The 16847-nt window shown below is 43.0% G+C and overlaps 1 protein-coding gene across 1 annotated transcript in view; it reads left to right on the top strand.

Moving 5' to 3' along the window:
- The window catches only part of pik3r3b (phosphoinositide-3-kinase, regulatory subunit 3b (gamma)), a 120207-nt gene that overhangs the window by 63345 nt on the left and 40015 nt on the right, over positions 1 to 16847 (top strand). The window contains exon 7 of the mRNA XM_029000474.1: positions 1002 to 1087. Coding sequence (XP_028856307.1) covers positions 1002 to 1087 — 86 coding nt within the window. The remainder of the gene's footprint in view (positions 1 to 1001; positions 1088 to 16847) is intronic.

The raw sequence follows: 16847 nt of genomic DNA, 5'->3' as shown, positions 1-16847 counted from the left end.
CTCTGTCTTTGTGTGTGTGTGTGTTTATATCTTAGTGGGAACCAAATGTCCTTACAGAATATGAAATTTCAGACACTGTCCTCACTGAGGCAAAACATCTGCTTTTGGTTATTGAGATTTAGGGGTAGGATTAGGTTTAAGTATAGGCATTTAAAAAGTCTTGTTACATATTTATGATACAAATGGCTTAATGCCCTAGTGCCTTATAAAGACATAAATGCAATATGTTTTTGTTTTTATGTTATGCTAATAGTATTTACACCGTAGTGCATGCCATGATACAAGGTTTATTTGAACCAGACATGGACCTATACTAGATTTGATTATACTTATTGTTTTGCCCCTGTTTGCACTCCAAGCTGATTTTCTTCAAGATCAGTAAAGTTTTTCTGCTTAATGTTACACATTCACATATTCTCCAATTTATAAAAAATATATTATATTGATTGATCTCTTACATTAAAATTGAATGGGCTTATTATGATTGAATGAGGTTTGTTGAGTGTTTGGGGGATGTAGGGCTGCTGTGTGAATTTGGGCATAGATAAATCTACTTTCTGTGATTTTAATGTGGTGGTACAGCACCATGTGCATACATATAAAACAGAAACATAAAAAAAAGCATTACAGTGTACATATTTACATGCAGAATGTCAAGGACAGATCTCCTACACTGCAAACGACTGCACCCAAGTGATCATCCTTTTGTACTTCATGATCACACTGGAATAAAATGTTTGAGATATGTTCGTTTTGTGTGTTTGAAGTGTGCATGTTTAATGAAGTGATCCATTTCTTTATATCTAGTAGTACAAAGGAATGAAAATGCATCTATGAAATACATCTTCTATCCATCGCATAATCAGTATGTGCCACCTAGTGAACATTGCCAAAGGTTTTAAGTGCTACAACGATAAGGCGATAATTTTTCATGATATTGACTAATTGCTGGATAGTTAGTGTTGACAGTGTTCTAAATATCACTTTTTCTCTTTGTGCAGTGCGGACGTGAATCCCGAGCACCACATGAAGATCTTGGAGGCTCTGATTGTGGCGGGAGGCTTGGTAGAGATTCAGGCTGCACCAGGTAGGCCATCGGCCACTGCAGTGCTTCACACCAGTTTCATCCTGCCGCATACCTGCTCAGAAGAACTGCTGAGTTTTGTCCCAGGTTCTCTACCGGAGGAGTATGCCAGAAACGTTGTGCTATTGTAATCCAAACACAGAGGGCAAATTCGCATCAAGGTGACACACTTTAGTCTCTCGGACTGTAATTTTCCCCCACTCTGCACACTGGCCTTACAGTAAGTGTAGCAGTTTGGAAGGACGTGGGCAGGGAATGATGCAGTAATGTATCTGGAGCTGAATGAAGAGGCTGGACAGGGGATGAGGTCACCAGATCTAAAAATAGGATCCCCATGGCTCTGAGGTCATCTCCTGTGACTGTCCATTCTTAAGAGTTAACTCTGGAGGAAGTGCGTGGAACTGGTCTAGAGCTTTCATCCCAGGGTCAAGAAGGGTGGCCAGCCCAGCCCTCCGGTTTGTTAAACGTATATATATTTCTCACAGAGAGAAAAACTCAGCCAGACCCCTTCCTTAATTCAGCATCTAGTCAACTTGTGGCGTGCAGAACAAAGTAACAAAGTGCATGCGGTTTGTATGGGAGAGCGCACCATACATCATCTCTGTTGTTTTAGCTTTTATTAATCTGCTGTAGTGTTACGGGATGCTTGATAGTTTTTGAAAGACGGGGGAAATTATTTATACTGGCGAGAGAAGCGTTCTTTCTGGTATATGAATGAGTTCTCGGTGATCGTTGCATGGATTAGCATCTGCAGACCATACTGCAGGCGGGTGGGAAATGACCGGGTGCGTGGTGTGAGATGGTTGGTCGGTGATGGGGTGTGGGTTGCGTATATAGGATCTACCCCCCTCCATGGGAGCAACAGAACCGACGCATTTCTCACTTTAATCAGCCGTTATGACTCCCTGTAACTCAGGGGCGATCAATGAGCCTCGAGAGCAGCAGTGCAGACCCATATTTATGGTTGATTTATGCCGTGGCCACTAAGGGGTCAGCGCCAAGGGTCAGCGAGGCCTGAGGGGGTGGGAAGGTTTTAGGGGAGGGGAGCAGACTCCTTTTTGCACTTTAGTACAAATGTCTATGTACTAATTCCTGTCATCCTCACAGTTCTCCTTTTTGAAACTGGTGTGAATCTGTTCAATGCATGTGACAAAATGATCTTTCACTTCACGTCTGTGCTCTATAAAAATAATTATATTCTTCAAACTTCATTTGAGTTTTGGGATTGTTGGCTTACGCAGCATCCAGCCTCTCTCGTGTGATTATCTGTTATATCAGGAACATTCCAGCCACGCCTCCATCAGACCCAGCCGCTGTGGTCTGAGTTGCCATGGACTCATATTTGTTTGGTGATGATCAAGAAGAGTTTTTCATGCTATGTTGTCATAGATTTTTGTGCTGTAAATTGAGGAAGTTATTTTGGTCAAAAGTTACTGTTTTTTAAAAACCTGACTGGTGTTTATGCTCAAATGCTTTTTTTGTGTGTGTGACGGGTGCAGGATGGGTTCTTTTGTTCAGTCCACAGAACACTTTACAGCTGGGACAGAACATAAGGTCAGGTTCACTTGTGAACAGCCTCCCTCCCCCCACTGTCCTCCCAGCGCTCAAGGGGCTCCATTCACAGGGGTCAGAGGTCACAGGAGACCCAATGGGAGTCCCACAGGTGCCTGAAAGAAGCTTTTGGGTTCTGTTGGTAACGGACAAACAGCGTACATGAGTTTGACCGCAAAAAATGGAAAGAGAAAAATTTGACCTTCCTGGGGCCGTGTGGTAGGTCATGTGTTTTGTGAACCCAAGTGCCCACTTTCCGCGGCTCGGATGAACGCATTTTAAACAGTCAGTGTGTCAGCTTAAGACCAAGCAATAATGTACTAAAGAGAAAGAAAAACACTGAGGGATAAAAAGCACCACACCCCTTCACATTACGCCCTCGCTCTCCCTGTTTTCCTTTTTTATTATTTCTCACCCCGGCCCACCCCCACCCCACTTTCCCCCCTGGCTTTGAGCCGTATATTTGAGGCGTAATGTGTTCCAGGTTGGTAAAGTTTGTTGGTAAAACATCGAATTTAAAGGCCCGGTATTCGGGGCCTGCGTTTAACTTCTCCTTTCTCGGATGACTGGGCCTGTCAGAGGCTGATGGATTCATTGTGCCGGCAAGCTGAAGAGAGAAGAGGGGAGCCGAAGGGAGTTTCGGAGATATCCCATAGCCTTTAAAAACCTCTCCTCTCCTCTCGTACCCTCTCTCTCGCTTTATAGTTGTGTTTATTGCCTCTGCCAATCTTTATTATATCTTCCCTGCCAGTTCGAGTTCCATTAAAATGAGCTGTGATAAAATTTGGTCCCACTTTCAATAACAAAATGTTATATGCTTTGCCCTGAAAAAGGTGCTTATTGGATGAGTGAACCTTTTATCTTTCATTTAATCAAACACTATTTATTGTGTACGTTTCAGGCATGATTTATTCAGATTAATGTTTGATCACTTCAGTATGGTTAAATTTAATGTCCACCAGGATGCTCTTCATTTCTTTTCATGGCTTCAGGTTGAAGGTTCTGCACCAGTGTCAACGGGAAGCTGTCTCACAAGTTCTTTTTGAGTTTTGTTCTTCCTTGAGGCTGTCATCTCATTTGCCTCAGCCTATTTATTAATTTTTTTATTAATCCAGAAGGAAATTGCTTCTCTGCTTTTAACCCATCACCCTTGGTGAGCAGTGGGCAGCCATGACGGGTGCCCAGGGAGCAGTGTGTGGGGACGGTAACTTGCTTAGTGGCACCTCAGTGGCACCTTGGCGGACCGGGATTCAAACTGGCAACCTTCTGATTATGGGGCCGCTTCCTTAACCACTAGGCCACCCTCTGCCCCATTTTATATTGTTAGCATTATTACCTCTTACCCCCACTGTTGCAGAAAAACAATGAAATATTGACATGATGCATGAGACTGTGATGCTTCATGCTTTTGCAGATCTTTTTTTAAATTGCTGCATGTTTTGGATAAATAGAGAAAAAGACTTCTGTCTGGTAAAAAGTGTCCCATTTTTTCACACACGGTTTTAAGTGTTCAATACTGGATACTGGATAGCAGCATATCAATAATGTATCACCAAAGGAAGTATCATGATGTATTGTCATATCTATATTTGGTCCTACCTCTATTTTCACATCCTGTTCACAGACACACTAGTTGTAAGTGGGGGATTTGACCCTATGATTTTGTGGGATAGCCGAGCTTGTTAGCCACAGGGCTTCTTCAAAGATGAGCCGCAGCATGAGGATATCCTATTGTGCATCACGCAGCAACCTTCTGCTGATTTCCTGTTTTGTTGTCATTGTCATTGTCTGGATTCTGATTTCTTCCCAGAATTTGTGTTGCTTCACAGAAACCCACTCTGTATGTGCTACTGTGAGTTTGGGAGAAGACAGAGGACTGTGTGTTCTTTGGTTAGGGGATTATCCGTTCAGACGGTTGCCATGACGGATGGCAGACTGCTGTCACTCCCTCCTGACCAGGTTTGTTCGTGCGAAGAGCTCACTCCAGATTGACCGCATCACGACCGCTGCTCACCAAACCGTGGCGGTCACCAGAGTGGCATGTGTGTCTGGGTGCGTGCCTCACAGGCAGAGTGACTCATCAGGGCGGTCTGAGTTCAGCCAGCCCGGTACGGTGGCTGCAGTGCCGCTCCTCAAAGCCTGATCTCAGGTCAGCCAAAGGCCAGAGTTTCTACTGACATGGAACAGTCAAAATCTGGGAAGTGGAGGGGAGAAGGTCTAGATTTTTTTTTTAGGTTGAACTGTTTATTTTTGTACTTTCTCTTTCTCACTGAATTTCTTTCCCACCGCCTATTCCTTTTTTTTCCTCATTCATTGTCCACCTCATGAAAGGCCTACAATTTCATGTAGCGTTGGATAGCATCCCTGCTGTTTTCAGGATCAGGGATGAGCATTTACAGGAACTTTAACCCACACACACACTGCATTCACAGTCACTCAGGCTTTACTCTACTGTTTCACACACCGAGGGTCATGTCGTGGCCTGATGGAATTCCCCCTTGGCGGACCCGTGGTCTGATCTGACCCAGAGAAATGGCCTCTGTGGTCCTCCTTGGTATCTCAGCTGCAGACAATCACATGCTTCAGTGTAGCATGTAATAATAATAAAATAGCCGCTCTGCCTTCTCTTTGTTCTCTGACCTCATTCGCTGCTCCGTCCATCCATTCCGTGAACCGTTAGTCCAGCAGGGGTCATTTATCACAGCGCAGTTCAAAGTCACCAATGTCTTTGTTTCTCTGTCTGCTGACTTGACAGTGAGGTGAGGTGAGCAAGGCTGCGTGTGAGGGCTTATGGGATTTGTAGGCACGAGGACAAAATGACACGAGAAGTTGTAGGCACTGCAGATTTATTTAAATTGCATTGCTGTGTGACTTGATTAGCTCTGAATGAACTTTCTGACTACTTTCTTGTTAGACTGACACTTTTTCAATTTCTAACTATAGAGAAAATAAATATTAGTTATATAGGTTTTCACCACAATTCATGAAAAAATTACATAATTTACACAATTCATGCTAAAGAAACATAATTTTCCTGCTACATGTCCATTAATGATTCATGCTCATCATTATAATTTTATATTGTTTTTTATGTCCAAGGATGACATCATGAGCTTCACAGTAGCTGATGTTACAAACACACACACACACACACTTTCTGAACATAAATTATTTCCATAATAGTTTTTGTATTTACAATGCAACTCATACATACATCTATGCAATTTATGTTGTGTAACATCAGGACACATGTGTATATGTGTCTTTGTGTGTCCAGCATTCCTTGAAAAGATGAACAATGCATCAACTTTAGTATGGAAATGTCTCCATTGTCTAAACCAGACATCTTTTTCTGTGCAAATTATGTATTTAAGCTTGTCAAATTTTTGTTAAGAAGGCATCTGTTATGTCCTTTATAATAAGCTCTCTGAGTTGCAAAGAGACGTTGTCATCTAGTTGTCATCATAGTCTGCTGACAGTCTTCAAGTGCACACTCCACATTTTACTCTGACTACCTACCGTCAGCATGTGGAATTAAAGTCATGCTAATCTGTTGTTAAAGATGGCCCTACTGGAGCAAATGAATCCCTAATTAATGTGACGTTGGGGATCTTAAGCTCTTTAAAAGAGTCAAAGTGTCTCGTAAGGTGTTGCCAAGGCAAACTTGGCGAATGCTGTGTTTCTGGCATGGCACTGTTAATATGCTGGGTGCTCCTCTGGGGTGTCTTGCTCAAGTTAAAGTGAAATGAAAGGCATTTCTTGTCCATGCTGGAGCACTATATTTCCTTTAACACAGGGCCACTGCCATAAAATGGCTTATGTAAGATTGAAGTGTGATGTGTTGCGATTCAGATGTGAATCCTGGGCCAGAGAGGCTAATTTCATTGATATTTCTCTAGAATGACAAACTGAGAGCTAAACTAATCCTGCTTGCTTTCTCATCAAATCAGAAGAGATCTTGTTCTGCAGGTGTGGGTGGGATATGCAGAGCAGAGCCTTTTTTGTCAGCCTTGGCACTGTGCCGGAGAATCTTCCACAAACATTTGATATGTAACGACCAATGGGGTGCTGACGGGCACGCTGCCAGCCTCCCCTTATTGCTAGCAGCTTGCTGGCCATAAATGTGAAATTAAGAGCAGTGGAGAGGCCTTCACCTACCCAAAGACCAGTATATTTCACCCGACCATTTTTATCGGCAGAGGGAGAAAAGTAGATGGCCAGGCCAGCGCTCTCCGAACTAATAGTGTTGGTGGTACGTGTCAGGGTGCCAGGCTTTGTTGATCAGTTGGTCAAGTTGTCCCACTTAAAGATGAGAGAGGTCTGTCATAGGTACACTTCCACTGTGAGAGACAGAATAAAAAAATCCAGGAAATCACATTGTATTGTTTTTAAAGAATTAATTTGTATAATAGTCCATTAAGTATTTTGCACCTACAAAAAAGCAAGAATTCTGACTTCACAGACCTGTTACTTCTTCAATAAAAAGTGCTACTCTCCTTCACTCGTTACCTGTTTTATTGGGAACTGTTTAATGATGAGAAGCGAGCTGGGACCACAGTAACAAAGCTTACTATTAGAAACACACAATATCATCATGGATTAAAGTCCTGCAGTGCTTGAAAGGTCCCACTGCTTAAGACAGCACATGTCCAGAGACCATCTGGATGATTCAGAGGAGGATTGGGAGAATTTCATGTGGTCAGATGAGACCAAAATAGAACTCATGTTTGGAGGGGGAAAAATTATGAGTTGCATCCCAAGATCACCGTACCTACTATGAAGCATGGAGGTGGAAATGTGATGCTTTATGGCTGCTTTTCTGCAAAGGGGACAGGATGACTGATCCATATTAAGGAAAGGATGAATGGGGGTATCATGAGATCTTGGGCAAAAACCTCCCTCCATCAATGAGAGTATTAAAGATGAAATGTGGCTGGATCTTCCCGTGGCTACATAAAAGTGGCCAGCCAGTCTCCAGGCCTTAATCCAATTGAGAATCTGTGCCCAGCAACAGCACCAATACATCACAGCTCTTGAGAAGATCTGAATCAAAGAATGGGCCAAAATACTAGCTACAGTGTGAGCAAACCTGGTGAAGACCTGCAGGAAACCTTTGACCTTGCAACCCAAGGTTACATTTTTGTTTGTGACGTAAACACATGCACTGAAGCACTATAGTTCAGTTAAGTCTCCCCCTTTTATTGCAGACAAAGCTAATATTTTATAAAAAATAACAACCATCAGATAAATAACAACCATCAGTGTTCTGCTCACAACAAAGCCACTTGCTGGAGAGTGTTAATTCCATACGTGCACTAATAGATTTTTGTGAGGTTGCACCAAGTTACAGCCAGGGACTGTGGGAAATCGCAATTGCAGATGAATCACAATTAGATTTTTTTTTTTAAATCATTCTGCCCTAACAAGTCTCACCACAACTGTGCCACTTGCTGTGAAACTGGATAGACAAATGTATCTTTGGCACATTAGGAACCAATCAAATTTGAAAGCAGATTCATCCTGAAAACGTAAATGCTTTAAAAAATCTTAGATAATCTAATTAATCTGCAGGTCACAACAGTTGGATGTCTACACCTTCCAAATGTGAAGTGAAAGTGATTGTAAAGCACAGCACACGGTGCGCGCAACGAAATGTGTCCTCTACTTTTATCCCATCACCCTTGGTGAGCAGTGGGCAGCCATGAAAGGTGCCCATGAGCCACGTGTGGGGACTTCTGATTACGGGTCTGTTTCCTTACCCGCTATGCCAACCACTGTGTTCTACAGTAACATAACTCACCTTCAGATCCCTTCACTCCCATTGGCCCTGAGATCTCTCAGGTCCATTGAAATGCTTAGATGTTGATGGGTTGAAGCAGTATATTTGTGTGTGTGTATGTGTGTGTGTGTTCTTGATCTCCCAAGCAACTGCTGAGTGGTCTCCACCTTTATAAATGTTCCCTTTTAGGGGGTAGTCATGACGGTCATCTAGACGATAGTGTGTTTATGACACTATTCTTGATTCGTGTATAGCGTGTGCATTATTGACACCTGCAGCTTGATTTGCATGCCTGCCCTGCTTTATGTGAAAGAGGCTCTCTCTCAATCAGTCCCTATTTTCTCGTCTCTGCCTCCTCCTCCTTTTCTCCCTTGAAGAGCACAGTTCAAACAGACATGAAAAGGTTGTGTGTGGATGAGAGGGCTTTGAAGGTTGCAGCTAGGCTGATGCCCACTGGCTGTTTAATAGCCTGCGCTGTGTAAAGCAGACTGGTCAGTGTAGCCCTGTGGGGTGATGGGCCTGCCATGTTCCATGTGCTGGTCAATCCGCCATGCTGTTCACCGTATGCACTAACAGGTGGATCTGCACTGTCATCATTTTGTGAATTTGAAATTTGTGTGTGTGTGTGCGTGCAACAGCTATTGCCTGTGCTGTAGTCTATTATAATGATTGAGCTCTCTTTCTCTCTATATGTGTGTATGTGTGTGTGTTGGGAAGGTGTGTCTATAGCGGAGTGTGAAAGGAAATGAGTGTGATCCACCCAGGCAGTTAACTCCTCAGGGAACAGTGGTTTTTAATGCTAATAACTTTGTTTTCATTCAAAGCAGCTCTTTTATCACAAGTTGTCCCGGTATGTATTATTAATGAGGCCAGATTGTGATTGTGAATGCAGAGTCTAGAGTTGACTTGAAAGCATTGCGCTTTCCAGTGCTTATTGCTGACATTTCACACCGAAAATAGAAATACTCCCATGCTTTATGTGGTCAAAAAAAAAAACTACTGAGGCTTTATCATTTGATTTGGGAATAAAGGCTTTAAAAGGCCTTATTGATGTTATATATGTATTCTTTTTTAAGAGTGGCTCTCATAGTCGCTCTCCCTACGTTTGTTCAACGTTTGTCTGCTGATCTAGCTGGGCCTAAAGAACAACCTCCAATCTCATCTCACAGCCAACCAACTCTATGCTATGATTGACCTGCATGATATTTATATAGTGTGTGCTGCTTTTAAACATTTAACAGAGCTTTCCAATATAAGGTAAAAGTAAATGTACTGTTTCTTTAGGCTGCAGTCCCCCGACTTGGCCACCGTAAAGGAAAGCATGATTATGATTAGCATAAGCTGAAAGAACAAATAAATTCTGAATCCAGTTCACAGTTGGGACATCTTTATGATATAACCAATTCTTTTATGTCTTTACAATCCAGTATTCTTTCCAGCCAGCATTCATTAGCATAATTAGAAAAGATTCAAATTATTTCTTCCAATCACCTCTTGGCATTTGTTAACCAGTCAGATGCTTTTGGTGACGTCACTAAAGCACCAGCAGGACTGTTATGCCAAGTTCTGTCAGCTGTTCGATGAGCGCACTTTCTGGCAAGGGGGTGGCATGAGTCGTGCGACTGTGCAGGGGAAAAAACGGAACGTTCTGCTTGTGAGAGAACAATGCTGAGATAGTAGAACTGTGAAACGATAAGCGTGTTTGCTGTTTGTGTGTGTGTGTCAATGGGATCTATGCCACCGTAGAGTGCTGTGATAAAACGTTAAACTGGCTTAAAAAAGGCTAAACAAACTCAGCCTTGACATCCCTCATCTCTTCCTTTGCTCTGTCTCTAGAAATATACACAATTATTAAAAAAAAAAACGCATTAATGAACGCATACCCGGTAAATAAATATTTCTAGCCTCATGGCACCAGATCTCAATCTTATTGAACTCATACGATTATGAAAGACATTTAAATGATGGAATTGTTGTCCATCCTTTCAAAAATTATGAATTCCGGCATCTCGTGGTGCATTTCACATGATTTATGTTGATGTGTCCTTTAATTAGTCTTCATGATGCCAGGTTGGTGTAGATGTCTGAATCAAAAAATCAAACAACTGCATGTAAGTTTTGAAAGGTTTCTTTTCATGAGCTGCTTAGACCTCATCTCTGGAGTTATTTTGGTGTCTGTATGACATTGTGCACCCACCATTCTTCATATGTGTGTTAGTGTGAACTGGATTTATGATCACCTTCTGTGTTCATCATGAGGCAGTTTGTGTGTGTGTGTGTGTGTGTGTGTGTGTGTGTGTGTGTGTGTGTGCGGTCTTTAGAGGCCAATAAAACCGGCAGTGTGGCTTCACCATCTGTGGCTCTCTGAGTGTTTCCACTGTCGCCTGTGTGCCTCAGCTGTAATGCATACAGTATATCCACTGTGAGTGTTTGCTCCACTCCGCTCGCAGTTTTACCTATCACTTTGAAGCTTTGAAAAGCGTGGTGTTTGCATAACTCTCCTCGCTGAAAGGAGCAACCATGTGGGCCTTCCGTTTTTTTTCAACACCGAATGGATCCTGTAGGTTGCGTGTCAGTAGATGGTCAACTTTGGGAGACAAGAGGCCAAGTGTCGAGGAGCTGTCAAAAGACATCTGCTCCAGCAAGCACTCATCACCTGCCCTAGAGAGAGAAGGGGGGAAGGGGAGGGCAGGAGTGAGGCGGGGAAAGTGATCGCGTGAAAAGAAAGTTGCATATGGAAGGAGAGCATGGAGCCATGATGAAGTTGATAGATTAAAGGAGGCAGAACCCAGGCTGCTGGGGGAAAGGGAGAAAGTTTCATGGAAAAATAAGTCTAGGACTGGGATCGGAGAAGCACTCAAGCAATTTTTATTAAAAATTAATTTGAACTTCATTGTGTGGAATTAAACTTAAATATGTGGAATGACACAATATTTTAAATATATATAAAAATGTTCAGTCCATATATACACTATACTTTTAGAAAACAACTAACAAATATTCTGCTTTCTCACAACTTTAGTAAAAGAAAAGATTTGAAATACTTTATTCAAATGTAACTGGCTGTTTGACAATATTTTATAATCTGTAATATCACATTATTTAGTAAAAAAAAAACTATATGGTTTTTTATATGGACAAAAAATATATGGTTTGACTTCAGTACATTGACATTCACATTGTTGAAAATGGTTTCTGGGAGGGTTTGAAAATTGCTGGAAAGAATGGAACTAATCTGTCTGCTGTGATGAAACTCATACATAAACCTTCAAATCGGATATATTTCATTCAAAGCGCATAATGTTACTTTGCACAATCAGTCGCTTATGTTTATTTAAATTGTTTGAAATGTTTTCTGTTTTGAAGGAGACGCACACGGGTTGTCCAATGATGAAGGTGTAGAGCTTTAATGCAGAAGTGACAGAGTATGACTGAAAAGATCTATTTACAATGCAGCTAAGACTCTGGTATAAACGATGCCTTCTATCTCTTACCGCCCACTTTGGATCTTAGGACTTCTCAAGGTTTCAAGTTTCAGTCAGTGTCACCTTGGGATGAGGTAGTCAGACAGAAAACAGAAAGGCAGGAACAACATCTCAACACACACACACACACACACACACACACACACACACACAAATAAATAAAGCTGAGTTGATAAAGGGTGAAGTCCAATGGTGACGTCTGCCCATAATTTCTAATTTTAAGTGATTTAGAGTGATCGTTTGGCATAGGAGAACTTAACTGGGTTGTTACAGTTTATCGAGAACTCCGTGATAACGTTTGGAGCCTCTCTGGATGTGCGGGCAGTAATGGGGTCATATCGCAGCTTTTATGGCGCCTGAGTAACGTGCTGGGTTCAAGGTGAAGACGTGCATCAGGCCTGGACACTGTGCAGGCAAGTTCTCTCATTTTTCACCTTCCATGGAAGCTTTACAGCCGCCCGGGGTCTCATAAGGCTCGGGCAGGAAGGCAGGGCCCCTACGGTAATGACATCCCAACGTCCGACACGGGGACTCGGGGAGCCACATTTCACAGCCTCACACTCCCCTCCATAGACCAGATGGCCTTTGCACACGCGCACATGCTTGCTTGGAGATAAACACATATGCACACACACACCAGGTGGGCAACATACTGTCCTCAGCATATGGACATATGTTCAGTGCGCTTGTTTATGGGCACGCATAAGCCCATACCTAAATCCCTTTTTGGACACATAAACACGGACATAAGCGCAGGTGTCCACACACAAACACACAGACCAATACTGCAGGAACCCTCTTTCAAACACTCATAAATGCACGACCGCAAGTCTTTCTCTTTTTTTTTTCACCGCCGTTCCCCCCCTATGAGGAATGTGATGTAATGGATTTTTTCTCGTTGCGGAGCTGTAACTCAGCCGCTGCGGGTGAGGTCTGCGCGTATTTATTTATTAGGGCGATGACAGTGGTTTAGGAGTTGGAGGGTGTCCTGCATGCTGAAGAGACAGGTCACGTGAGGTCATTCCTGGCTCGCTCCGTGGCACGGTCTCCTGGGCTCTGGGCAGATGCCCTTCGCCGTCCCGCTGCCCTCCCGTGTTGTACAGCCGGAGAAACGGCACGGCTCTCTAAACCATTACCAAAGCCCCAGAGATCTCTGCAGCACAGCCTGCCATGGCAGACCCTGAGGCGTGTGGCACACTGCTCTGTTAATGTAATACAAATTAGAGTTGTTTTTTATTGGAACATTTGGTTTTAATATGTATCTTTAGTTGTATCATGGTTGATTTTTGAAAAGCAGACTTTCATTTATTGTAGTATGTTCCATAATATGATTACAGCTCTGGCAATTTTACAAAAATCTTCAGCCAAGTGAGGATATGTTCATGTAAGAAAAAAAGAAACATTATCTTGCTGGCAATGGCGGTGGTGAGAATAACAAAATATGTGTAGACAAAAAAAAAAAAAAATACAATGTTTCTGAAGGTGCCGTCTTGTCTAGCACTTGTCCAGATTTTTACCCCCTGGCGCTGACTTTTACTTACTTTGTTGTACTGTGGGGTAAGATGCCCCTGTCATATGTACAATATGACCGACCAAATGGAGCAAAATGTGCTGGGCTCTATTGTGTGGGTTGTGAAGAGATGAGTTTTCAGATTACATTAAGTATGCATAGCAAACCCTTAGTAGATCATCTTTTCATGTCTCATGTTGGACAGGGTCTGCTCACGGCCCGTGCTGGATAGGGGTGGGTGTCGTCTGTTAGCTTAGTCTTCGCAGAAGCATCTCAGCTATGTAATGCAGACAATGAGCATCTCTCCCTGTGGGGTCCGATAGTGGGCAATGTTCCCGAGATGAATGTGTAACCTAATACCCTGCATTTAATGGCCTATTGGCAGCGAGACAAAGACTCTGCCTCCCCAAAGATTTATTTAATGTGCAGAGTGAGAGATAGGGAGCGCTTTAGCGCGGCACGCCACATCGTTGCTGGACGGGGGGGAGCCTGGAGCCTCCCAGCACGTGTCCCCAGCGCTCGGTTCCAGTTGCTTATCGACCCTGGTGGGGAGAACTGAAGGGAAACAACCGAGAGGTTTTACATTTGAAGTGCGTTTTAACAGAGGAGTTGAGCCTCTGGCCTTGTCAGATAAAGCCTCCCCCGGCCAGAACATTTTTGGGCCGCCTCATGCGCCGGACCGGGGCCCTGGTAATTACACCCAAGCGTGCCGGCAAATGGCTCCGAGGGGGAAAGTTCTGTACATGGCCGCATTGTGATGTAAATCTGTGGGGAGCGCGTTCGCAGAGCTGACCTCTGCTAAAGATCTGAGGGCTGAGAAGGATTAATTGAATTAGTGGAGCAACGCTGCGCCCGGCTGCCCAATTTCTTCACCCCGCCTCGCTCGCCAGCCTAATCTGATTGGCTTTCCTCTGCCATTCTGCATTGCTAGCTAAAGGGATTCCCCTCCTGCCAAAGACCTTTTGTTTCATTACTTTAAGAATCGGGTGGCGTTCCCACTCTCTTATCCAATCAGGCCAAGTTATGTTATCGGCCTGTCAGCAAGTAGGTTGACCTGGACTTGTTTGTGCCATCTCCGTCCATGTGGCCTTGTCCCACTGCTTCGCCACCAAGTCTGATTTAGGATCAAAAGTGGCCTGTTGCGCACCCAGTAGTGCGGATAGTGTGATCAAAAATAAATCAAAAATAAAATCTCCTCACACAGGACCGTCATGTAACACCGGTTACACCATTGTAATAAAAAAAAACAAAAAAATGTAATCTGCTCTGCAGCACATGATTCAGTGCAGACGGTTTCATAATGCCGGCCTCACGACGCACGTCCGCCAAAGCCGCGCCAATTACAGCATGGCGTGTGACCGTAAACTGCTTTCCCCAAAGCTGCGCAGCCGGCAGACTCCCGTTTAATGCAATTAAAGATGTCCCATTCGCTTTAATCACATGTGAACCAGAAAGGCACAAACGGCCACGTCCCGTGAGGAGTTTGTGTTGAGAGGCAACATATTTGATTTCTTGTCATAATTGGCCGTCCTGAAAGACGCGTCTCCAGGTCAGACCGTGTTTTAAGATTCTGTTTAAAATCTGACAAGGTCAGCGCAGTAACTTCCCAAAGTTTCTCGTACTCCCCATCCAACTTTTGTTGTTTACTTTTTATTGAACCAAATCACGTCTCAATCAATCTCACCGACGCCGGCAACTGTTCATCTGTTGGATGAATGTCAAGGCTTACAGGCAGAGTCAAGGCTAATCTGCGCCCCTTGCTGATAAGACAGCAATAAAAATGTATCAATATGTGGTTTTTTTTTTTTTTTTTTTTTTTTTGCCGGACAGGATTTATGATACGGGTCTTTTATAGCGAGCTGAAGGCCACAGAGAGACTTGCAGCTCGCTCTCTTACCTGTGGCAAAGTGCACAACTGTAACCACCCCTGACAGCCCGTCATATCTCCTCAAACCCAAAATCTCTGCTGCTTCTCTCTCTCTCTCTCTCTCTCTCTCTCTCTCTCTCTCTCTCTTTAGAGAAAACACCCAGGGCTGGCATCACCAACAGTGCTCTGCTCTCCTTCACTGGTAATTAGGGCGGCGGGATTCTTGATTAAATTGCAGTTTTTGTAACTTACAATCCATCAATGTGCTAATTTTACGGGAAAAAGCTATATTTAACACACAGATGCTGATTCCACGATAAACGGCAATACTCTGATTAATGGCAGAATATTTTCTAATTAATGTTTTATGGGTGTTTTTTAGGTCAATGGTGCCATTTGAGCAGTTGAAAACTACATAGTATAATTTCTTCATAATATTTATTTCTGTAACACACAAGTGTCAGTATTTGAGGATATAGCATGACCTTGATTGTATTACTGTATTTATACCACAGTTTACTATTAGTAGTACCACTACTAATGTTTATGGCTTACAGATGAACAATAGCTTCTTCAATTAAATAATGAATCCATTCATCCAGCTGTTCCTAAGCAACATCATTCAGGCAGCAGATTGTCACCTGACATTGCAGCCAAAACCTATGTGATAAGGTGTTTGAAGAGATGCATCAGAGAATTAATAATGAGATTCCTCTCAGCCAAGGCCACATGCCAGGTCAGGACTAAGGTTCATCCCAAATGGAACAATGTAAGACAAGGATGTTTTGAATTCGCTGAGTTTCCCGTCCTCTTCATGGAAAATGTTACATTTAAGTTTAAAGGTATGGCTCCCTGCATCCTTCTGTAGGCACACACCACTGTCAGCTTGTTGGCACATGACGGAGCATCAGCTGCTCACAGCAAATGAAGACAATGCATAGTTTTTATTCAATTAATCATGCGTTTGCACTAGCAACAGGCATCCTCACAAGTTTTTACTGAGATGGGGGATGGGTCGGCACAAACAACAACCCTCAGATTAAAAATCAAATCAGTAAAGGCTGCTCAGAGGGCAGATTAGCGAGGTGAACCCACTGATATAATCTTTGGAGGAGCATGGCGTAGCGCATCCTTTTCAAAGAACACTAATCTCCTGCCTTCTCATTTACATTAATTGGCACAGGATGGCTTGTTGATATTTGATTAATTACTCTAAACTCTGATTAGAGGTGACTAATTACTGAAAGATAGCACACTGAGAGAGGTCCTGATCGGAGTGTTAATTATGGCGACCCTGTCCTTACGCCACCCGGCAGAGTTTAACCCTTTGGGGGGCCAGTTATGTGGCTGTGTCAATATAACGGAACCTGGTCTTTAAATAATAAATGCATAGTAAATGAAATAACACTGAGACACTTAATATATTTATCATGTGAATACAGGCAGTAGTTTATGGAACACCAAAGTGTTCAGAATGAATTAAATAAATGCGACATAATGAAATAAATAACCAGATGAATACATAAGACAATGACATATAATAGCAACATAAAATGGTGAAATAAAAAACA

The sequence above is a fragment of the Denticeps clupeoides genome, chromosome 13 (assembly GCF_900700375.1).
Source record: "Denticeps clupeoides chromosome 13, fDenClu1.1, whole genome shotgun sequence".
NCBI lineage: Eukaryota > Metazoa > Chordata > Actinopteri > Clupeiformes > Denticipitidae > Denticeps > Denticeps clupeoides.
Note: the sequence above shows the minus strand (reverse complement) of the source record. Positions and strands in the feature narration are given on the sequence as shown.